The following is a 22,120-nucleotide window of genomic DNA, read 5'->3' as shown; positions in this document are numbered from 1 at the left end:
ATTTTTTCTTTTGGTTCGTGCTGTTGTTAAATTGGCATGACAGCGCTTAGCTGCCTCCTTGTGGCCAAACATTTGCTTGCAAGTTGAGTTTGGATGTCAAGCATCGCATTTCATTGCGTTTTATTGTTGTTGGATTGTTTTAACTATTTTTTTCATGAACTTATGACTAATTTAACTGTGAATGTCTGAAAGTGTATAATTTGATGCTGATGAGGGTTTTTGTGGCTGTTACGGGTGCTGTGCTGCATGGACTGACCACTAGAGTGTGCTAATGAGGCGTCACCGCCTTGTGTTCTTTTCAAGGCTTGTGAGGAACTTTGATCACCATCACCATGGGGTTTTGGGCCTTGTTACTGAAGGCCTTCCGTATGAGGTCAACGGCGTGCTGATGGGTGACGCCTTGAAGTGAGGCACCGTCGACGCTCACCAGCTCGAACCCGGCCTGGAGAGCAAGAGCGGGAGAGGTCACGGATACGGGTACAGTCCGTCTAACATGTTGTGTATCACTACCTTCAGAACCTCACAGGTGGAGGCGGCTCCACCTGGGAAGATCTTCTCCACCTTCACCACTGGCTGAACCTTGGACTCCATCCCGCCAGATATGCTGATGCCTGAAAGGTCAAACGTCCACTGTAAGTTCAAATCTACTAATACTGTGACATCACATCCTGTAGGCTCAACGCTGGGGGTCCTGCTTACCCAGGGACTGCTTGGTCTTGGAGATGCAGACAGTTTGGAGCTCATAATCCAGCTTGGTGTTATTCTCCGGGAGAACCTGATGGCCGTTCAGCTGCCCTCCTGAGGTGAAGACTTGTGCCAGCGATGGCCGACTCTTGCGCAACATGAACACGGCCTCGGGTGAGTCACGGTTGACGTCCTCAAAGTGCACGGAGCGAACGGTTCCGATGTCTGTTCTCAGCAAAGGGTCCTGGTTGTGGGCGAGCAGCCAGTTGGGGCCTGGGTGCCTCCTGGGTGAGGCTTTGGGCCTCGCGGACTCCGGATGGTATCCGTCCACCGGGATGTCCAGCAGCGGCGTGAAGGTCGTGGACAGGTGGCGGCTTCTCTCGCTGGATAGGCTGAGCTTCTCCAGCTTCTCCACTAGGTTGCTCTCCTTCTCCACCACCTCTGCACTGTGGAGCGCGAAGCCTCCTCTGCAATCTGACACACAGCACAACCCATCACAGCATAACACAGAAGTCTTAATGCGGTGACATTACGCCCCCTGGTGGTAGTTCTTGCACAGTTCTTGCTTCATTGATTTGGAATATGAATAATATTTTGTCTTTAAAGAATCATCGGAGTCACAGTGCTGAGGTGCCGACCTGGGATGGGTGTGATGAGGTGACGTTTGGGCGCCTGACCGGACGTGGGAGAGCGAAGAGGCGGAGTTCGGACTGTGGCGAAAGAAAGGGGGCGGCAGGAGGTGAGACGTGCCATTGAGACACAATGTTGGTGTCACGTGACCACACCTGAACGGTACTTGAGGATGTCGTACGCCTCCACTTCCACGGCCTCCACGGTGCTGTTGAACTCGCTGAGGTGGGCGGGAGGAAGCAGCGTTCTGCAGGGGAGCGTAGCAAATATTTATACTGTAGTACCCGTACATACGGTATTGTAGTACAGTAATGAATGAGTCATTGCAACATTGAAGTCAGGGCGATTATGCAGAGAAATCCTTTAATCCTAATCTGGTTGGTATTTCTAATTCCACTTCATGTACAAGTCTGTTTCTCCTCGAGTCCACCACCATGTCCCTGGTCTTGGTGGTGGTTGAGGTGCAGATGATTTGCGTTGCACCAGTTGACAAATAAGGATGACCCATATAATAAAAAAATATTTTACAATTTATCATTATTATTTAAAAAATAAACTCAGGTCCAAAATTAATAATGCATCAAAATCAATTATTAACCAAGTCAAGGCTTTGAAGTAACCTAAAAATATCCACGTTGCACATGTTTACAAAATATTGCATATTTTGTGTTTTTTCCCATTGGGAATAAATGATAACCAGAGGGAGTGAGAGGACGTTTTGGGACCTCAGGCTGAAAACTTGAATTTTTAAGGAGCCTCAAGTATGCCAACAATATTGATTGAAGCCAGCAGGGGGCGTGGAATGAAAGATTTCTTAACATTTCATAACTTTTGTCCTACCTGACCTCCCTGAGCAGCAGCAGTTTCTCAGGCCTGTCCAGCACGGCCAGCAGGTGGCGTATTAACGTCTCCACTGACCTTTCCGCCACATACTGACCAGGGAGGAACAGGAAGTGCATCATTGACACCAAGAAGATGCAAAAAAAAAGGTACGTCAGCCAGTTTTTCTTACCGTCTGACACGCCTTCATCACCTCGTCCGCCTCCTCCTCGGTCAACAGTCTGCGCGCCATGTCGTCCACCGCTCGCAGCATCTCGCACTTTGGTGTGCGGCCGAGCTGCGTCCCACCGGCGGTGCTCTGACCTCCACCAAGGCTCACACCTGCCGGATGATCAGATGTGACACATGGCTGTGGTGTCTTGTGTGGAAGAGGCTTCCTTGGTGGAGGTTACCTTCCTTGTCATCAGATGGTGACTTGGAGCGCCCCCTGGAGGCGTTTCTCTTCCTTGCACCCTTGAACAGAAGGTTGACTAAGGTCTTGGAGCGCTGGAGGGCGCTCTTCTCCTCAGAGTTTCCCCCTCCTTTCTGCTTCTTGGACTTTTTATGGCTGATCTCTGCTTGGTGGAGACATTGAGAGGACAGTCTTAAAGGAGTCCCTTCAACGTATTAACCCCCCCTCGTGTCCACACCTGCCACGGTGACCTGGCTCTGCGAGCGGCTGATGGGTCGGCTGGGTCTGCTAAGAGCCAACAGCACCGCCGTCTTGGGGGACTCCCTCTTCACGCCCCCCTCCTCGCGGATGGCCGTTTCCCGGAGCAGCGTGGTGGCCCCCAGGCTGCGGGTGGTGTCTGTCTGGATGGCGGCCTCGGTGCGCTCCTCCGAGGCGCACCTGGCGCACCAAACAAGCATCATGACGTCTGCCATTTTAGGAGAAGCTTGGAGAAGATGAAGCCTGACCTCTGGTCCTCAGTGGAGATGCACACGTCCACCATGTCGGAGGCAAACGGCAGACTGGGGGGGAACATGACCTGGGACAGGCCGCTTAGAGAACTGACCGGAGTGCCTGAGGACAGCGAAGAGGCTGAGGAGTTGGATTCTGAGCCCAGTGAGGAAGACTTCGGACCCCTGTTGGCCACTGAGCAAGAAAAGATCCTAATTAGCGAGGGCCGGGACAGGAAGTTAAATTAGAAGACAGGAAGTTAGAGGAGAGATGCGTACACTTGTTGAGCCATCGGTACTCCGCCACCATCTCCTTGTAAGCTGGGTAGCGGCCGGCTTCCTGGCGGGGAAATATGTAAATCAGCTTGAATGAAACTTTATTGCTGTTTTTGCCAAGGACAAACATTTCACTGTTGGACCTTCCTGCAGTGAGCGCCATCTGCTTAAATATCACTTTATGATGGAGAGCAGAGCTCCGTGCTTCCCTCGGCAACCGATCCTCGCCGTCTGGTGAATAATGCACACGGAAACCCAAGCTAGAAGAGCGAATGAGGAATATTATGACTGCGTGCCAGCTGTCATGGCCGCCACGGCTCCACATGATCTTTAACATAAGCCCCGTTGCCATGTCAACACTGCCTGCTTTGTTATGGAAGCAATCTGAGCAACGTGTAATGTCGTTGGGATGTTGGCATAAAAATGACTTTTTTCTGCAGATGGGCAAGCGAGTGATGACATTATTTTGTAACCTGATCTACTCTGTAACGACAGGTAATGTGCACTAGCGCCACCTAGAGAACCGGAGTCTGCATCTCAACATGTTCAGGATGCCCTGACGGGTGACTCTCACCTCGATGGTCAGCATGACATGCGTGTGGCTCTTAAGCACCTCCACGGCGCTGCTGTGGCTGATGTCCTCGAAGCTGACGCCGTTAGCAGCCAGGATCTGGTCGCCCATCTTGACGCCGTTCTGCTCGGCCAAGCCGCCGGGGTCCAGTCTGAGACGTGAGGAGTCAGCGTGTCGCGTCGGCGCCGGGAAGCGTTTCAAGAAGAGGACCTACTTGGAGACGTAAATTCCCAAGCCGAACTCCTTCCCGCCGCGGATGTTGAAGCCCAGGCAGTAGTCGTCAGAGGTGGTGTACAGGTGGATGATGCGGCGGAGGGCGCTTCCCGAGCTGGTGTCCGAGGGCGTGCGCCCACTTTCCTCCACCACCATGCGCCTGTGTATCAGGTCCACCCTGGATGGGAACCGGTGTCTGAACAAAGCTTCCATGAATGGTCAAATCGACCCGCTCGCTCACCAGGTGGTCTTCTCCTTGGAGTAGCGGATGCCGGGCACCTTGCCCACGCGCCTCACCACCATCCTCAGCCGGCTGTTTCCCGTCAGCACCTTGACGGCGCTGCTCATGGTGATGCTCTCCAGGCTGACGCCGTTCACCTCCACCAGCTTGTCGCCCACCAGCAGGCCGGCGTCCTCTGCGCACAACCACGAGGTGACAAACATGACGCCACGACCATGTGGCGTGACGCCGCTCGGCCCCACCTGCCGTGCTGCCGTCCTCCACCTTGCTGACGAAGATGCTCAGGCCATGCTCGGAGCCGCCGCGCACGCTGAAGCCCAACTTGCCGTCCTGGCTTTTGTCCACCGTGATGGTGTGAAGGTCCTCGCTGTCGTCACCACCTGGGAAATAGCAGGTCAGCCATTTGCAAAGGGGGTGGAGCCTAATATATATTGCTAATATTGTTCATCTTTCTATCGTTCCTCACCGTCCACAGGAGAATTGATGAGGATGACGCGACCCATGGGAGAGGAAGATCGGTTTCCTCGCCGCCGCTGCTCCTTCTTTCGTAGAATGTTCCGTGCAGCCGCGTGCGCCGCGGGTGCCTGGGCCTTTTCCCTGCAGGAGGGGTCTGATGAATGAGCCATAGAGCTCGGCAGTGACCCCTTTCAGGCAGAGGGGTCTACACAGGAGGGGGTCAGGTGGCTTTGTGAGCAGGTACAGTAACATGGAAGGTGTACTTGTACGGATATTATTAACCTGCTGTTTTCAGTAGGTCGACTTACTTACTGGTGGAGCCAGATGCTTTGTGGCATGAAGGCCAACGTTTTGGCTTCCTGAAGTCACAGGTCGGTCCATTCTTCTTTTCCATGATGCGCCTCTCTCAACTTTCTGCTGTGAAAGCAAGAGTGCTCGTGTAAACATTACAAATTCTACATTTACTTCCAATTTTTGTCGAATTTGACACAGTAACGAGTGTGTAAAAAGAAGATGGAGACATAATAGGTGGATTATCAGGTGTTATTTAGCTCTGGATGTGCCATCCGCGTGTCACGTGGTGCGTTGCCTGGGCTACGCTCTACTAAACTTAACCCTCCCCTGTGACGTCACGTCTGGGCTTCCCTCCCAGCACCGTGGACAGCGAAACGAAGGGCCTCCAAGAGTTGCCCAAAATAGATGAAACTTCCCCAATGAATGAAGCTTCACCAATATAATACAATATAAAAAAACTTACCGAGCATTTTAAGCCAGAAGCTAGCTATCTTGCTAGCGCTTTTTTACATCACTCCTCCATAAACACAGGCACAAAACAACCGCGGAAGTAAGCGTCAATAAATTTCTCTCAAGCCAAAAAAATGTAAAATGTTAAAATGTTTAAAATTTTGTTGAACTTGAAATCTTAAACTCCTCAATACTACGTAGTGTTCTTGTAACCGAGTTGACTAACGACTATACAAACCTGTCCAGGAAGTTGCTGCACAAGCCCCGCCCTCTACTTCATGCCGATTGGCTGAGACGTTGCAGTAGGCGAGAATTTATTGGATGACACGTTCAATGTAATTCACACACACTTCCGTCACTTTGTTTGCAACAATTCAACGTACAATGTATCAATATTTTGCTTTGACATATAGTTATGCTCAGTTCGTGTTTATGAATGTAATGTTTTGACACTTAAGCTAAATAAGGTACGACGCTGTGCCACCACTACCGTTTTTGTTCCACAATGATCAAGAAGTGTACATAATTGTTTTTGTTGTACACAAAGGAAAGGCTTGTTTGCATCTCATATGAACAATAATAACTCGAGTGCAAAGATGTTTTATTGAAGACTGTAGATGAGTAATAAAAGCAACCCAAGTCTTAAGGTATCAAGTCTGTTCGCTCAGATGAGTTTAAAAACAGACAATCATTAGCAGACTCGGTCTTTTGGAACATCAAATATGCCCTCAGATTTGCACACCAACTTCAAATCTTCTTCCTCGTTATTTCCTCTGGATGGGCAGCAGCTGCTGTGGAATTCTCTTGACCGCTCGCATCACGTCTTCGCTTTTGACTTTATCTCCAAACTCCATCTCCCGGTGTTCCAGCAAGATTCCCTGTGGGTGGCGGGAAGCAACAGGTAGTTTCCTAGCTGTAACGCTCGCAGGCTGGAATTGTGCAACTTCTACCTGCTGTTCTGGTCCTATGACGAAGACGCCGCCGAGCAGGAAGCCCTCGCCCAAAATATTCCCTGTGAAGCCCTTTCTGAAGGCCCTGAGGCCGTTCATCCACACCCCGGCTCGAAGGAACGCCAGCAGGCCCAGCCGTCGCTCACGTGGTCCGTAGAAGCACCTCTGTAACATCGAGCAAAACATCAAGACCTCAATGGCTTCACTGTATCTCCATCACAAGGACACATGACAAACCACACATTAACTCCGCCAATTAAAAAAAAAAAAAAAAAGACCTTTTCATCCAAGAAGATCTCCCCGCTGAAATATGCCCTGAAGCTCTGGACCTCTGCGGCGACATCCTCCTTTACCACGGCGTAAAGAGGGACCCCGAGCTGGTCCAGCTGGGGCTTGAGAGAGGACAGCTCTGCGGCCTCCTGGAGAGCATTTTGATGAAGATGCAACGTATGGATTCGTAGCTACACATCACAACACCAACATGTTAGTACCTCTCTGCACAGGAATCATCCTGGCCTGCGCACCGCCATGATGACGGCGCCCGTCTGCTCCCACAGAGACCTGGCCTTCAACGTGGTCTTATCTGTGGGAAGGAAGTGAAGGACGTGAAAGGTGGAATCCAAGGAACCTCGAGAAGGAAGGAGGGTAAGGAATGTGGAGAAAATGGAGGAACCATGTGTAGGTAGGACAGAAAAGGAAGTAAATGGAGGGCATCAAAGGAAGTTAGGAAATGGAGGTGAAGATGTGGGGAAGAGGAAAAATGAGGTGAAATTATGGAAAAGGAAAGTAGAAATGGAAGGAACCACGTCTAAGAGGAAAGGGGAGGTGAAGGAAATTAAAAAAAGGAAGATGAAGTGGCCCGGAAATAAACGGCTTTTTCTGACCTGCAGTCAATGTAGTCAGCTGAGTTTCTGCTAGATGTTGTAGGGTGGCCTCCAGCGGCGCCGTGAGGAACATGTCCGTCAACAAGTTCAGGAGTCCGGCGACAAAGCCGCCCACGGCCCCCGCAGCTTGGAGCAGGAGACTCATCCTGGTGGGTCTTGTTTCTTAGTCGGTGTTCAAGGAGCGCACGTCCAACATTGAACCTTTTGGAAGTTTTTCAAAGACGCCTTGATGGAGCACAGCCGTGACTGGCGCGTGGCGTCAGCGATCACGTGTTGAAACGCCCCGCCCCCCTCCTCCCCGGACAAGGTTCACCAGGGAGAACACTCCTCGCTTGGAATGGAAATTCCGGCACTTTTTAGAGAGCCGGTTGTTTTGGCTCGGCTCACTAAAAAGTGTCGGATCCCGAGTGGCTTCTCAGATTTTTTCTCAGATTCTAGATTCGAGACAATACAAAAATCTAGACTATAGAATTACGAATGTAAAAAAATACATGACATCAAATGTTTACGACATGAATTAATTTATTTAAATTCTCGGTGAACAGCTACAAACCAAAATTATAAAAAACAAAGAACCGTCTCCATAGACATAGAAATCTCTGCATGTAAATTTCAATGCGACATCAACGAAAATCTACGAGGGGCTGATCCTGTTTCTCCTTTATGTGAAGTGAGTAAACACCTTTTGTACTTGGTTTGTCAATTTCAAATTGGCCATCGTTTCATCAAAGTTCAGTAATTTTGATATTTGATCTCAGCCAGCGCCCCCCTCTCCCAACGAGCTAGCTTTGACGCTAGCTTAATCGCTAGCTTTGACGCTAGCTTAATCGCTAGCTTTGACGCTAGCTTATTCGCTAGCTTAATCGCTAGCTTAATCGCTAGCTTTGACGCTAGCTTAATCGCTAGTTTAATCGCTAGTTTTATCGCTAGCTTTGTTTGAGATAATATGCATTCATTGCTACGATGAGGTCATGACAACCAGACAGTTTGTCTTGTGAATCACAACTTCACAATCTAACACGGATATAAAGTTTATTTAGCACCGGGACATCTGCAAGGATAAACATTTACAGTCTTGGGAGAACTGATCAGTCTTTCACGAAGCAGCAACTCGGTGATCATTTTCCATCTTCTCCCTATAAAGACACAGAAATGGTGGTCATCGACATTTTCTCCACGAGCTTGAGCGCCTTCCTTTTCCTCAACACTAAATTTATCTGCAGAGAAGATCCAAACCGACACTGTCCCCTGCCCACCTCAACATCGACCTTCAAATGTACCGGACACATGCAGGACATCACATTGGAAAGGTTGTCCCCCTCCCCTTTGCAGCTACAATAGCTTCTTCTGTGAAGACGTTCTACATTTGATATGGTCTTAGTAACAAACATGGCCAACCTGGACAAGCTCAAGACCTTCTTCCTGGTCTTGATGCAGAGGTGAACTTGGATTGGGTGTCTCCCCATCAGTTTTTGCTATTTGTGGCTCCAGACTGTCACCGGGCAGGACTTCTGTACACTCGGCCTGCGAGGACATCGCTTGGACCGACTCCACAGACCCATCCTGTATGTTCTGAGACGGTGTAGACTCCATCTGTGTAGACTCGGCCTGCTCAATGGGAGCTTGCATGGCGTTGTCCAACGTGGACTCCTGTGTGGACTCCATTGGTGCAGACTCGGCGTGCGTGGACTCTAATGTCATAGACTCCGGCTGAGAGGCGTATACGTCCGGTGTGGCCTCCGTCCGCCCAGACTGAGAGGTCTCTACCTGTCTGGGTCGGATCTGGGGGGTTTCAGTTTGAGATAACTCAGCCTGTGTGGACTCAACAGGATTGGACCCGGCTTGTGTAGATTCTACCTGTGCAGACTCGGGCTGGGGCGCCTCAACCTGCATGGATTCCACGTGGGCCGGCTCAACTAGGGAGTTCTTGTCCTGTGTGGACTCAGATGGCACAGAATCATCTGGTGTGGACTTTTCCTGCGCAGATTCATCTTGCTTGGACTCGTCTGGCATGGACTCCACCTGCTCAAGGTCAGCTTGGGTGGTCTTCATCTGTGTGGATTCCACCTGGACCGGTTCTCCTAGAGAGGACTCTGTGTACGTGGACTCCACCTGCTCAGACTCAGGTTGGCCGGTCTTGGTCTGGATGGATTCAACCTCGGCTAGTTCAGCTGAGGTATCAGCCTGTGGGGACTCAGTCAGCACAGAGTCTGCCTGTGTGGGTTCCATCTGGGGGGCCCCGGGTTGCATGGGTTCCATCTGGGAGGCCCCAGGTTGCGTGGGTTCCATCTGGGAGGCCCCGGGTTGCGTGGGTTCCATCTGGGAGGCCCCGGGTTGCGTGGGTTCCATCTGGGAGGCCCCGGGTTGCGTGGGTTCCATCTGGGAGGCCCCGGGTTGCGTGGGTTCCATCTGGGAGGCCCCGGGATCCTGTGATTCCATCTGGGAGGCCCCGGGATCCTGTGATTCCATCTGGGAGACTCTGGGTTGCGTGGGTTCCATCTGGGAGACTCCGGGTTGCGTGGGTTCCATCTGGGAGACCCTGGGTTGCGTGGGTTCCATCTGGGAGACCCTGGGTTGCGTGGGTTCCATCTGTGAGGCCTCGGGTTGCGTGGGTTGCAACTGGGAATCCCCGGGTTGTGTTGGTTCCATCTGGGAGGCCCCGGGTTGCGTGGGTTCCATCTGGGAGGCCCCGGGTTGCGTGGGTTCCATCTGGGAGGCCCCGGGTTGCGTGGGTTCCATCTGGGAGGCCCCGGGTTGCGTGGGTTCCATCTGGGAGGCCCCGGGTTGCGTGGGTTCCATCTGGGAGGCCCCGGGTTGCGTGGGTTCCATCTGGGAGGCCCCGGGTTGCGTGGGTTCCATCTGGGAGGCCCCGGGTTGCGTGGGTTCCATCTGGGAGGCCCCGGGTTGCGTGGGTTCCATCTGGGAGGCCCCGGGTTGCGTGGGTTCCATCTGGGAGGCCCCGGTTTGCGTGGGTTCCATCTGGGAGGCCCCGGTTTGCGTGGGTTCCATCTGGGAGGCCCCGGTTTGCGTGGGTTCCATCTGGGAGGCCCCGGTTTGCGTGGGTTCCATCTGGGAGGCCCCGGTTTGCGTGGGTTCCATTTGGGTTGCGTGTTGGTCCTGCTGGCCCTTCAGGTGAAAGCACGTCAGGAGTTAGACATCAGCCAAACAATCACCCGGCCTGGACACTAAACCAGCACCGGTTCTGGTTCCACCTGGACTCCCCCCCCGAAACGTGTGGAGAATGTTCTGATGGTTCTGATACATCCCCTTCACCTTCTCTGTTTCTTGGCTTTCAGGGTCACCAGGACTGGTTTGGCCTGGTCGTTCCTGGCGATGGACCCCCTCAGGCTCAGCCTGGCTGACGGCGGAGCATTTGGTGTGGGTCGGCTCAGCGGTTTCAGCCGGGCCAAACTCCTGCAGGTTTTTAGGGAGACAACACTTTTGATCAGGTCAGTCCCACATGCACCTACCCAGAAGCACCTGAGCTCCTCTCCTTTGTTAGAATGTGACCTCAAAAATGTCTCACCCCCTTCTCATCTTCTACGCCACCCTTGGTCCCCTGCTGGGGTCTCCCCGCTTTGGTCTCCACTATAGGCACATCGGCGGGGTCCCGTTGCGGAGAGACAACTGTCTCCACAGAAGATTCTGGAGTTGTGAAGTTATCTGTGGTCTTCCCCTGGTGGACACACAAGCTTGTGTCTGGACCATGGCCCCTCCAGAGCTAACTAGCTAACGTTCTTCGTGCATGCACATAGCTTTAACGGCACCACACCACCACCACTAGACTATTTGGTCACCTCAGGCTCATCTCCCAGAGCTCCACTTTGGTGTTGGTCCGTGCCCAGCTGGGTTTCTGACTGCTCAGGTGCGCCTGTTTCCCTTACAGGCTCCTCGGCGGCTACTGCAGCACCACCTGGTCCCGAGGGCCCCGTTCTGGAGAGCTGTTGGTGTACCGGGCGTTCTCATCAAAACCACAACATCGTGCCACCTTCATGATTCTGTGCCTGTCTTCACCTCAAGTCCCTCCCAACTGGCGGCTGCAACTCGCAAACAAACGATGGCTGCCTTCTACACTCCTGACTGACCTCATGAAGTCTGACTATACGAGATGGCAAAGCGCAGATAAGAACAAAGAGGAGCGTAAGTACTTTTGCAGCAGGCCCTTCCTGGGGCGCCGACGTCTCTGCAGCTTTGGCCCGCTCCTGTTCCACAAGCGCCAACCGGGCCTGTTTCTGCAATGTCAATTTTTCACACGTTATGATCTCACATTATAAACTCACCCTTGTTGTTCCATATAAGTATGCTATATTATGCTATTCGTGTTATGCTTTATTATCACATAAATATCATAAATTAGTACTTAACTAGGGTGAATGAGATTAATTATGACTCACTCTATTAAACAGGCTATTTTTGAGAGAAAAGGCACAAATATCCGCAAATGTAGTGAGCAACTGTACTTGAACAGCACATAAACGTTTCAAGTATTTTGGGGAAACAGCGCCACTCAGTGGACAGACAACAAAGTACCTTTGCTTCATACTCGACGTTGGCGTTGTATTTGTACAGCCAGTGGGCTAAAAACTGGATGGGATCGATGGGACGCTGCTCCACCACTTCAGCCAGTGCCTCGGCCAGACATTTGCCCAGATGCGTCTTCACATATTCGGAATCCATTTTCTGTCTGTGTAAATAAATCAAAGTACAGTAAACTCGGTTATATTTAATATGGTATACTGTTAGGACGTGTGTCATGTGACGTCAATATAGACAAAGTTTATTCGTGACCACGTAGATCCTAAATATAAATCAAAGTGGTATATTTTGCCAACGTATTACAAGGAACATGAAGGAAAGCCAAGAAACTAGCACTCGACGTCAAGTCCTTGTACAAAACTACGATTGCGTACACAACGGAACGAAAGGGCAATAATTCACACTGCGCATGCGTACATCAACTGCCATATTGGGATCAAATTTACCGTCATTTGATTGAAACTGTTGAAACAACAGATTGCTGTTAACACGCAAAGAAAACACAAACTTCCAGACAAAACGGTCAGCCCCAAGCAATCGTACTCTGTCACAAACACAAACATCGAATTAATTAATCATCAATTGCCATTTAAATGCACTTACCCTAACATCAAGTATGATGTACTTGTGTTAAATTGTATCTCGGTAAGACGTTGCGACAAACAAAGCCGTCTCCAATTGTGGAGGAACTTGGGGATGTGTTGGTTGTGTTTCTATAGTAACCGTGTCACGTCAAATTGTCCCCACAAGTCGTTAATAAAAGGTTCCGGTTCAATATGAACCGCACAAGCGGCACTCGTGCAGTGTAATTATTTGATTTCTTGGTATTTATTACGTCATTAAAATGCACTGAATCAACGTGGTTGAAAGTTAAACACATAATAAATAAATAGATATAAAATACAATCAGAGCGAATTCCACACACTAATGTGTCTTCCCACTCCGTCATTTCTCAATTTCAGGATGTTCAAGACAATTTCAGACAAATTTAGTGCAAAAAAAAAAGTGTCCAAGACGACGACGTGGAGGACCCGATCCTACCTGGAGAGACTCCTCCGGTTTCAGCTGTGGTGCGTCAGCAACAGCTGCCCTGCAGGCAGACCCACACTGGCTGTCAAGATCCAGAACCGCGTCCTCAGTGCCGGACGACGACAGGATTTATTCTATGTCCACTTTATTGGATTCTGTGGAGATCGTTTGCTGAATCGTGCCAGGTATTTCTCCCTCTGACCTTTTCCCCCTCCTTTTTGTCTTGAAGGTGACACTGGTATTAACTTGCATGAAATTGTAGTTTAGTTTCTACAGTTTGAATGCTTTGACGTGGAGATGTTTCTGTGTCTTAAAACTACTAAATATACATTGGATGAGTTTGCAATAATCACTTAAGTTGTTTAATACAAAAAACCTCAATTTGTTATCATGTGCAATACTAGAATTAAAGTTATAGTTAGCGCATTAGTTCTAATAATAAGCAAGGACCTGTAATTGATCTTGGGGTCATATTTGGAATTGGGATATGTTTTAGATGTGTGTGTGTTGCACCTTGAAGTCCATTGTGGACCTTTTCAGTCCCTTCTTGCTTGATCTAGTGTCTAATATCTCAATCATTGGTGTTCAAAGTGCGGCCCGGAGGTTGTTTGTAGTCCACTGCTCGTTTTTTTTAAAAAATACAGCATATGCTAAAAATACAATGAACTTTGCTAAGGAGGATTCAGGCAAATCCTCCAAACTGGCCGTCATGATGAAGGTGTGGGCCGGATAAGGTGTCGAGCATTTTCTCTTTCAATGGGGGGCGCTGCTGAGCGTGGTTTGAGGTGGTTGTGTAATTTTACAAGAATACAAAAAATATTCAGGGAATTAAGTTAAAATATATTTTTTTTACAATTGTAAATAGGGATGTCCGATATCAGCATAGAAATTTAATATCGGTAACAGATTTTTTCCCGATCAAATCCATATTCGAAAAAATGCTGTATACAACACATAAGTGTCCCCACAGGAGATATCGGCATATAATTTTTTGGCCAAAAAAGCCAATATTGGACGTTCGTGATTTCAATATTAAGAGAAACAAAACAACAAATAGGTTGCAGAAAATGTTACAATGTCAAAATATTATGGGAACAAAGTCATCAATACACGAATAAAATTCACAGGAAGAATGTTCAAATATTTGGAAAATTAAGAAAAAAATTCAGGAAAAAAAGCTCTAATTTTATGAGAATAAAGTCGTATTTTAACAAAAGAAATTGCCATTTTTATGAGAATCAACTCATAATATTATGAGAAAAAATGTCAATTTAGTAGCTTAGCACTGAAATGTTTAAGAAAAATATGACATAATATAAGACAAAAGCAAAACAAAACTAAGTAGTCAAATTAAGTTGATATTAATGAATTTTTTTTTACTTTTGCTTTACAAAATGTCAGAGTAGCAGTTGTATTCTTTAGTTTTTCGCGATGTGGATCTCGCTGGAAAAGGTTTGGGCACCCGTTGGTGTGTGTGGCGTGTGTGTGTGTGTTTGTTGCGTCTTGCGTCACATGTTCTTGGACGCCGAGGGTGTCGGTTTTGGGTTTCTTTCACCAAGTGAGACCATGTGACGGCTTGGCCCGGCAACGCCGTGTTTTGGAGGTGAAACGAGGTTGAAGTCAAGTTGTTGCATTTCCTCGCTCCAAGAGGACACGTGCGTGGACCTCGGTCAAGTCTGCATGGGGTTTTTTTTTCCTCGTTGTACTCCACCCCCACTTCTGCTAAAAACTATTCTTCATATATATACTGTCCTCTTGATGAAATATGTGCTGATATTTAGATATACGGACAAATACTCTCACTGGGGTGTCCTGGTCCAACGCTGCTCAATGGCATAGTTTGCATAATAGCCTAATGTGTTAATGAGCGTTAATACACAAGTACGTATGTATTTACTGTATGTCATGTATAGCCTTGGCTCGCATTGCAAGGATGCAGACACGGAGCCAGCTAGTAGTGGTGTGCTTCCTGGTCTATAAATCACACGGCCCATACGTCTCCCGGCCTCGGGGGGCCTCACGGTCCGGCTTAACCCGGGTCTTAACAGCTCAGCGGTATGCGGCGCCGCAGCGATGCAAGTACTGTACATACTTCCTGGAGCCGACAGAGACATCAGACCGAGAAGGCCGCGGTTGAGCGATGATGCTCTGACATGCGAGCGCAAAGCAGGGCTCCGTCCACCGGGGGGGGGGGTTAAAAAGGCTCCCTATAGGGTAGGAAATAGCGGGTTAACTGGCGGCTGACAGGGTGTTGAAGCCAGCCGAGCTCGGAGGTGCGATCCGACCCCCGTGAGAACGCGGCGGAAACAAGAGCATGGCGGTTCCACCTGGTCCGTCTGTGTGTTGCGACTGCTCCGCATTCCTGGGGAGACACCTTTTGAATGGCATGTTCAATTCCAGCACAGATACACAAACCAAAGATACATTTGTATTTTTTTTTTTAAAGTGCCACATTCCGCAAAGGAAGGACAGGGAGATACGGAAGGAACAGGAAAACATGGCAAACTGTAAAAATGATGGCGGCATTTCTATAGACCGATTGTATTTCTACTCTGTATTAAATAACATTTTATAACTCTGCCGGACGTTGACGAACAAGCAGAAACCAACCCCAAAGTTTCCGCGAGGTGAACGTTGCCGCCGGCATTCCGAGGCCTGCTAGTGTAACCCGGAGGTGTCGGCATTACCGCGTCTGTACCCTCAACCGGAATGCCAAAGGTGGCATGGCATACATGCGTGGTGTTAAATATCCTGTCGGGGAAAGACTCCCTAAATCTAATGTTACCTCGTTCTTCCTCAAATGGCCGTCCGTCAAAATGTCGTCCGAACGAGACGACAAATTGGTGAGACATTCGCAGGACTTCCGTTCCGCCGGGAGGAAGCCATGGAGCAACATCGGGAAATGCTTTGGTGGAGACACAGGTGGATATTTTAAGGTTGGCTGACAATCAAAGCTGACAAACGGGTTATGGATCGCAAGGCTTGGAGTTGGGAAGGGGGGGGCATTCCGGGGGTGGGGGGGTGTGCACAGGTGAGAGAGTGAGTCAAGGCATTGGAGGTCAAGACGGCGTGTGAATGATCAAGTGTCTTGTAGTAGACGCATGGCGGGGGCTGGCAAAGTGCACATAAGGGTGTGGAGGCGGAAGCTTGGTTGTGAAAGAACCCCCCCTCCATCTTGCCCCCCCCAGTGTAAAGTGCACGGTAGTCGGCTCGGTGGGTACAAGCTGGTGATCCGAGCTGTTTATCGGAGGGATGTGAGGCGAGGAGCCCAGGCTGAGCCGGGAAGGAATGAGCGGAGTCATCTGGCTCCTGTAACACGATGCTCCATCTTGATGGCCTCCAGCAGCTGGGGGGCCACTGAATCCTGCTCACATGTGGGAATGCATCATCCGCTGTGTTATCACTCCACTACGTGTGGGTCTGTTGTGGAGTGTGACATTTGTAAAAAAAAAAAAAAAAAAGAGCGCTTCATTGTGTTTCCTGTATGTTTATTTGTTGGGCTGCCATGCAGGAATTCTGCATGTTTATGCAAATGCGGTCGGGAATGCGCTTCTCGAAGACGCCAGCCATAAAAATGACCATTGGGTCACAGCCATTCATTCATTCATTCATTTTCTTCCGCTTTTCCTCACAAGGGTCGTGGGTATGCTGGAACCTATCCCAGCTGTCTTAGGGCAAGAGGCGGGGTACACCCTGGATTGGTGGCCAGCCAATCACAGGGCACATATAGACAAACAACCATTCTTCGGGCGAGCCAGCCAATCACAGGGCACATATAGACAAACAAAAATTTTTCGGGCGAGCCAGCCAATCACAGGGCACATATAGACAAACAACCATGCATGGTTTTCCCCGGGTATTCCGGTTTCCTCCCACATTCCAAAAACATGCTAGGTCAATTTGCCACTCCAAATTGTCCATAGGTATGAATGTGAGTGTGAATGGTTGTTTGTCTATATGTGCCCTATGATTGGCTGGCTCGCCTGAAAAATGGTTGTTTGTCTATATGTCTATATTGTCCAATACCATGTGACTATAACGTATCTCGTGCTCTCCAGCTCCTTCTAGGCTGACCCCGGTGTGGCGGTATCCCTTCGCAATGCCAAGATGGCGCCCATGCTCCCTTTACCAGGCACCGATGCGTTCCGCCTCTTCACCCGGGAATCGCTGGCGGAGATCCAACGTCTCCAAGCGGAAGGGGCGAAAAAGGCAACCCAAGTAGACGGATGCCAGGAGGAGGAAGAGAAGACGGCCCCCAACGCCGACCTGGAAGCCGGCAAGAGTCTGCCGTGGATTTACGGTGACCCTCCAGTGGAGATGATCAACACGCCCCTGGAGGACCTGGATCCTTTCTACAAGGCCCGGAAGACGTTCATCGTCATCACCAAGGGCAACACGATCTACAGGTTCAACGCGGAGTCGGCGTGCTACCTTCTGAGCCCCTTCAGCCCTGTCAGAAGAGGAGCCATCAAAATTCTAATACATTCATATCCTTCCTGTCCGCTTCCTGTCCTGTCCGTGTGTACCTGAACGTCACATTTGTTGCCTTAACACCCAAATCAAATTATTCAGCATGTTCATCATGATCACCATTTTGTCCAACTGCGTCTTCATGACCATGAGCAACCCACCGACGTGGAGTAAAAACGTGGAGTGAGTGCAACGACTCGGATGTTTCAGTGCCGCGTTTCCAAACTAATTCCCGTTTGTTGGCAGGTACGTGTTTACTGGGATTTACACCTTTGAGGCCACGGTCAAAGTGTTGTCCAGAGGCTTCTGTATTGGCTCTTTTACATTCCTTCGAGATCCGTGGAACTGGCTGGATTTCATGGTCATCAGCATGGCGTGAGTCTGCGAAACAGACGTCACATGATCCATAAACTGACAACATTCCCAATCCATACATCGTCATATCACCTTTGATTCAAGCATTCCTGAGTAAAAAACACCTGCTACATTTTTGGGATCTTCTCCGCAGATACATCACCGAGTTTGTTGACCTCGGTAACGTGTCCGCCCTCAGGACGTTTCGTGTGCTTCGAGCCCTCAAAACAATCACAGTGATTCCTGGTATTCCAGAACATTCACCGGTTGAAATAGTAATAGAGTAGAATACGATTTGCCTGATGTGTCCTGATCCCCTCAGGTCTGAAAACCATCGTGGGGGCGCTGATCCAGTCTGTGAAGAAAATGGTGGATGTGATGATCTTGACGGTGTTCGCTCTTGCTGTGTTCGCCCTGGTGGGCCTGCAGCTGTTCATGGGGAACCTGCGGCACAAGTGCGTGCGCTGGCCCATCCACACCAATGAGACCGCCGAGTGGTTCAACGTGACCTCCACCCTGGATGACCTTGCCTTTTTGAATGAGACGGAGGGCATCAACGGTACCAATTACTCCAACGGTACCTTTGATTTCGTGGACTACATTGAGAACTCAGGTACGCTGCATGGTTTGAATCTTCTCGGTGGACCGGTTGTGAGTGTTTTTTCATCTGCAGAGAACTATTACTTCCTCGAGGGCAGCAAAGAACCTCTGGTGTGTGGGAACAGTTCTGACGCCGGGTAGGACCGCCATGTTTTAATATGATTGTTGACTGATTGGATGACTGACATCAGCACCTTGACCCGTTCTCAGACTCTGCCCGGAGGGCTACACGTGCATGAAGGCTGGAGGGAACCCGAACTTTGGCTATACCAGCTTTGACTCCTTTGGCTGGGCCTTCCTGGCGCTCTTCAGACTCATGACGCAGGACTATTGGGAAAACCTCTTCCAGATGGTTGGGATTCAGCAAGCGTTTCTGTCAGACCTCCAAAATGTCTCCTTATTTGTCGTAGCTTCTCGTTTGCTCCAAACGTAGATCCTGCGGGCGGCCGGGAAAACATACATGCTCTTCTTCGTGGTGGTGATCTTCCTGGGTTCCTTCTACCTCATTAACCTCATCCTGGCTGTGGTGGCCATGGCGTACGACGAGCAGAATCAGGCCACGCAGCGAGAGGCCAGGGAGAAAGAGGAAGAGTTCCAGCGGGTCCTTGAACAGCTCAAGAGTCAGCAGCAGGTAAGGAAATGTTCTTTTAGTGAACCCTGCTGGGAACGCGCTAATTTGTGTGTCTGTAGCTTTAATGCTAATGAGCTGTTTTTGTCTGGTACGGGCTGACTGACATTGGGTTTTCTCCAAGGTTTTCCTACCAAGCGGTCTCTCGCTAAAATGACAGACATGGGCGGCATGAGCCCTGGCTTTGGTGCTGGAGTTTTTACGTTTTTTTTAACTTTTTGTTGGAAACATTCCCGACCATTACTCGTGTCAGCACCTTGAATTACTCCGCTGAGAACTGTCTTAATTCAGTCGACAGCCGTTACAAGGCTAGCTAGCAAGCTGGTGGCTAGCTAGCTGGTGGCAGCTTTTAGCTTCCATAACCTCCATAGCATCTCGGAATCTTTGTGGGGACATTCCGGGCTGTAACATCGAGTGGCGAGAGACTATATTCAATATAACAACGATATCGAAGACGGTCGTAAAAGCCAGCTAACATGCTAACAACGGTCGGTGTTGACAAGGCGTTGCTTAGCAACCGCAACTATGCGGAGATCCAAGGGGAAGGGTTCACCCCGAGGACAAAATAGTGAACCTCTCAGCCCAAGTACCTCGGATCGAAGTGTACCTGGGAGCTCATGTAGCTCGGGCCGAAGCACTCCGGAAACAATTAAGGTTCAGGGACCAACTAAGGACATGTTGGACGTTCTTTTGCAGGGTCAGCGTTCCAGGAGTCAAACCACCCTAAACAGTAAGAAGTCAATCAGTCGCCTCTCTGCTTCCGAGCACCCTGATGACGACCGACAGAGTCTCGGATGTGATGAAACTATCGAGGACCGCAACGGCAAGATCGTCCCACGCCTTGTTATCCAATCGCAGACCTTCAACGAGGTCAGTCGCGGTCTTATCCTATAATCATCTCCAACTGTGAGGCTCTGTCATGAATGAGTTTTCTATTTTTTTTATTTTCTAGTCTGGTACAGATGATGAGCTCAAGGAAAAGTCTTTAGGCTCCGTGCACAGCATGCTTGATGTGGATGAAGTGGGCCGGACGCGGAGGTCTTCTAGCGCCATGGAAGGTACTTCATGTTGACACTAATATCTGTAGAACACATGGAGGCCGGTCGTGTGGCCCGGAGTGTAAAAGTGTTAAGCCCTTTGTGGGTGTGAGGAAATAAACGTGGCTTAGATTCAAGTAGACGCTCGGAATAGGAGCTGAGATTAGCCTACGGACAACGTAGTAATATTCTCATACCCAGCATCTGGGTGTTAAGCTATCATTCATGTTTTATTTTCAAAAAGTAAAAAAAAAGTGACATCAGTATTGCATGTTACAAAGATGATGATTTATGTAGCATTAGCATGAGTCTTCCTTTCTATTAGTTTCTGTAGCATCAGCCGGACTATTCATTTGTATTAGCATTTGTAGCATTACCATTGGTACAAGTTATTTTAACTACACGATATTATCTTTGGTAGCGCTAACCTTTCTAACCTTTCCCTATGTACTATATTTATTTATTTCGTAGCATTGGCCTGGCTCCTCCAGGGTATTAGCTTTCATAGCATTAGCCTGGCTATTCTTGCATGTGAGATATTAGCTTTTGTAGCATTAGCGCAAGTCCTTATTTATGTATATTCGATTTTGTAGCATTAATGTTAGCTTATTAGCCTGTCAATATACAAATGAATATTGTAGCATATAAGCTATTGTAGAGTATTAGCTTTTGTAACTTTTGTAACATTAGCCTGGGTAGTTTTTAGCCTTGTTTGCCTTTTTATTTCTTCAAGTCCTCCTTTACTATTATTACTTTTGAAGCTTTAAACAAACTATTATTGTACTTTCTGTAACTTCTCATTTATACTCAATTTTGTAGCATTAGTTTATTAGGACAAGTTAAAATTGTAGCATTGGCCTGGCTATTCTAAATGTTGTAGCATTAGCCTAGGTAGTTTTTAGCTTTATTTTCCATTTTATCCCTTGAATTCCTCCTTTACTATTAGTTTTGAAGCTTTAACCAGACTCTTTATATGTATTATATTCATTTTAGAAGCCTTGGCCTAGCTATTCCAGAGTATTAGCTTTCATATAATAAGCCTGGCTATTCCAGTCTGCTTCAGTATCTTAGCTTGTGCAGGATTAGCACAACTCCTCGTTTATATTTGCTTTTGTAACATTAGCTTAACTTAAGAGTTATTAATATTGTAGCATGGGCTATCTTGAGTATTTGCTTTCGTAGCATTAGCCCAGGTAGTCCTTAACCTTATTAACCTTTATATCTCTTCAGTTGCTGAGCTTTCATATCATTAGCCTGACTGTTCCTGTCTGCTTCAGTATCTTAGCTTTTGGAGCATTAGCGCAATATATCGCCTCATTTGTATTGGTTTTTGTCACATTAGCTAAGGTATTTTTGCGGCTAAGCCTTTTTAGCTTGTCAATCCCTCATTTCGTAGCTTTACTGTAACCTACTTACTATATTTATTACTTTTGTAGCATTGGTCTGGCTTCTCTGGAGTATTAGCTTTTGTTAGCATTAGCCAAGGTAGTCTTTAGCCTTTTTATCCTGACCTTTTTATTCCTCCTTTCCTAATAGCTTTTGAAGCCTTTCTGATCTACAATATTTATTTTACAAGCATGGCCTAGCTATTCATGAGTTTTATATTTTGTAGCATTAGCTAGTATCAATTTCTGTAGCATTGTTCTTAGTATTCCTGTGTAATATGTTAGCTTCTGAGACATCAACGTGGTGGTAGCGTGACTATTCCATTGTTTTGGTAAGAACGACAAAACTACGTAGCATTTGGTCATCAAACGTCTGAACCCTGTTGATTTTTGACACAGGGGGCTTGTGTTTTGTAGCTGACAATCCTCAGTGAATAATGTCCTTCGTGTGACTTTGTCCAGATCTGGAGGATGCCCAGAGGCCGTGTCCGCCGGGCTGGTACAAGTTCGCCGACATTTTCCTGAAATGGAACTGCTGCGCTCCATGGGTGGCCTTCAAAAAGCGGGTGTACTGTGTCGTGATGGACCCGTTTGTGGACCTGGCCATCACCATTTGTATCGTGCTCAACACGCTCTTCATGGCCATGGAGCACTACCCCATGACCCCCGAGTTTGAGGACATTCTGTCAGTGGGGAATCTGGTGAGACTTTT

The 22,120-nt window shown here is 48.7% G+C and overlaps 4 protein-coding genes across 10 annotated transcripts in view; 1 reads left to right on the top strand and 3 right to left on the bottom strand.

Annotated features, from left to right (window-relative positions):
* Positions 1-14: 14 nt before the first annotated feature.
* Positions 15-5,782, bottom strand: LOC131132487 (PDZ domain-containing protein 7-like). 6 transcript variants are annotated; one of them, XM_058078186.2, is made up of 18 exons: positions 5,548-5,782; positions 5,099-5,207; positions 4,801-4,995; positions 4,577-4,714; positions 4,335-4,509; positions 4,095-4,271; positions 3,884-4,031; positions 3,313-3,373; positions 3,052-3,229; positions 2,784-2,983; positions 2,547-2,708; positions 2,327-2,475; positions 2,155-2,246; positions 1,470-1,561; positions 1,323-1,394; positions 700-1,158; positions 511-611; positions 15-442 (listed from the first exon to the last, which is right to left on the bottom strand). In XM_058078186.2, exons 3-18 carry the CDS (start codon positions 4,958-4,960, stop codon positions 299-301), a joined length of 2,508 nt encoding a protein of 835 aa, XP_057934169.2. In that variant the 5' UTR covers positions 4,961-4,995; positions 5,099-5,207; positions 5,548-5,782; the 3' UTR covers positions 15-298. The 6 variants fall into 6 exon arrangements, with proteins under 6 accessions (XP_057934169.2, XP_057934168.2, XP_078644375.1 ...); XM_058078185.2 differs by having other exon boundaries at positions 5,103-5,207; XM_078788249.1 differs by having other exon boundaries at positions 4,095-4,253; positions 5,103-5,207.
* Positions 5,783-6,121: 339 nt separating this feature from the next.
* On the bottom strand, positions 6,122-7,646 carry selenou1b (selenoprotein U1b). The gene is made up of 5 exons (XM_058078259.2): positions 7,369-7,646; positions 6,976-7,067; positions 6,763-6,903; positions 6,485-6,649; positions 6,122-6,412 (listed from the first exon to the last, which is right to left on the bottom strand). Exons 1-5 carry the CDS (start codon positions 7,511-7,513, stop codon positions 6,299-6,301), a joined length of 657 nt encoding a protein of 218 aa, XP_057934242.2. The 5' UTR covers positions 7,514-7,646; the 3' UTR covers positions 6,122-6,298.
* scn4aa (sodium channel, voltage-gated, type IV, alpha, a) overlaps positions 6,128-22,120 on the top strand; it is a 28,102-nt gene continuing 12,109 nt past the window's right edge. The window contains exons 1-15 of the mRNA XM_078788270.1: positions 6,128-7,129; positions 10,665-10,817; positions 11,255-11,508; positions 12,868-13,119; positions 16,993-17,423; positions 17,500-17,587; positions 17,651-17,779; positions 17,913-18,004; positions 18,081-18,371; positions 18,432-18,495; positions 18,569-18,710; positions 18,792-18,989; positions 19,683-19,856; positions 19,939-20,044; positions 21,871-22,109. Coding sequence (XP_078644396.1) covers positions 17,042-17,423; positions 17,500-17,587; positions 17,651-17,779; positions 17,913-18,004; positions 18,081-18,371; positions 18,432-18,495; positions 18,569-18,710; positions 18,792-18,989; positions 19,683-19,856; positions 19,939-20,044; positions 21,871-22,109 — 1,905 coding nt within the window. The 5' untranslated portion in view covers positions 6,128-7,129; positions 10,665-10,817; positions 11,255-11,508; positions 12,868-13,119; positions 16,993-17,041. The remainder of the gene's footprint in view (positions 7,130-10,664; positions 10,818-11,254; positions 11,509-12,867; positions 13,120-16,992; positions 17,424-17,499; positions 17,588-17,650; positions 17,780-17,912; positions 18,005-18,080; positions 18,372-18,431; positions 18,496-18,568; positions 18,711-18,791; positions 18,990-19,682; positions 19,857-19,938; positions 20,045-21,870; positions 22,110-22,120) is intronic.
* On the bottom strand, positions 10,823-12,610 carry dydc2 (DPY30 domain containing 2). 2 transcript variants are annotated; one of them, XM_078788266.1, is made up of 5 exons: positions 12,508-12,610; positions 11,899-12,052; positions 11,517-11,600; positions 11,166-11,309; positions 10,823-11,044 (listed from the first exon to the last, which is right to left on the bottom strand). In XM_078788266.1, the coding sequence occupies exons 1-5, from the start codon at positions 12,513-12,515 to the stop codon at positions 10,880-10,882; spliced, it is 555 nt and encodes a 184-aa protein (XP_078644392.1). In that variant the 5' UTR covers positions 12,516-12,610; the 3' UTR covers positions 10,823-10,879. The 2 variants fall into 2 exon arrangements, with proteins under 2 accessions (XP_078644392.1, XP_078644386.1); XM_078788260.1 differs by lacking the exon at positions 12,508-12,610 and having other exon boundaries at positions 10,862-11,044; positions 11,899-12,305.

This window comes from Doryrhamphus excisus, linkage group LG2 (assembly GCF_037039965.1).
Source record: "Doryrhamphus excisus strain RoL-2023G ecotype Guam linkage group LG2, RoL_Dexc_Guam_v1.1, whole genome shotgun sequence".
In the NCBI taxonomy this organism is placed as follows: Eukaryota; Metazoa; Chordata; class Actinopteri; order Syngnathiformes; family Syngnathidae; genus Doryrhamphus; species Doryrhamphus excisus.
Note: the sequence above shows the minus strand (reverse complement) of the source record. Positions and strands in the feature narration are given on the sequence as shown.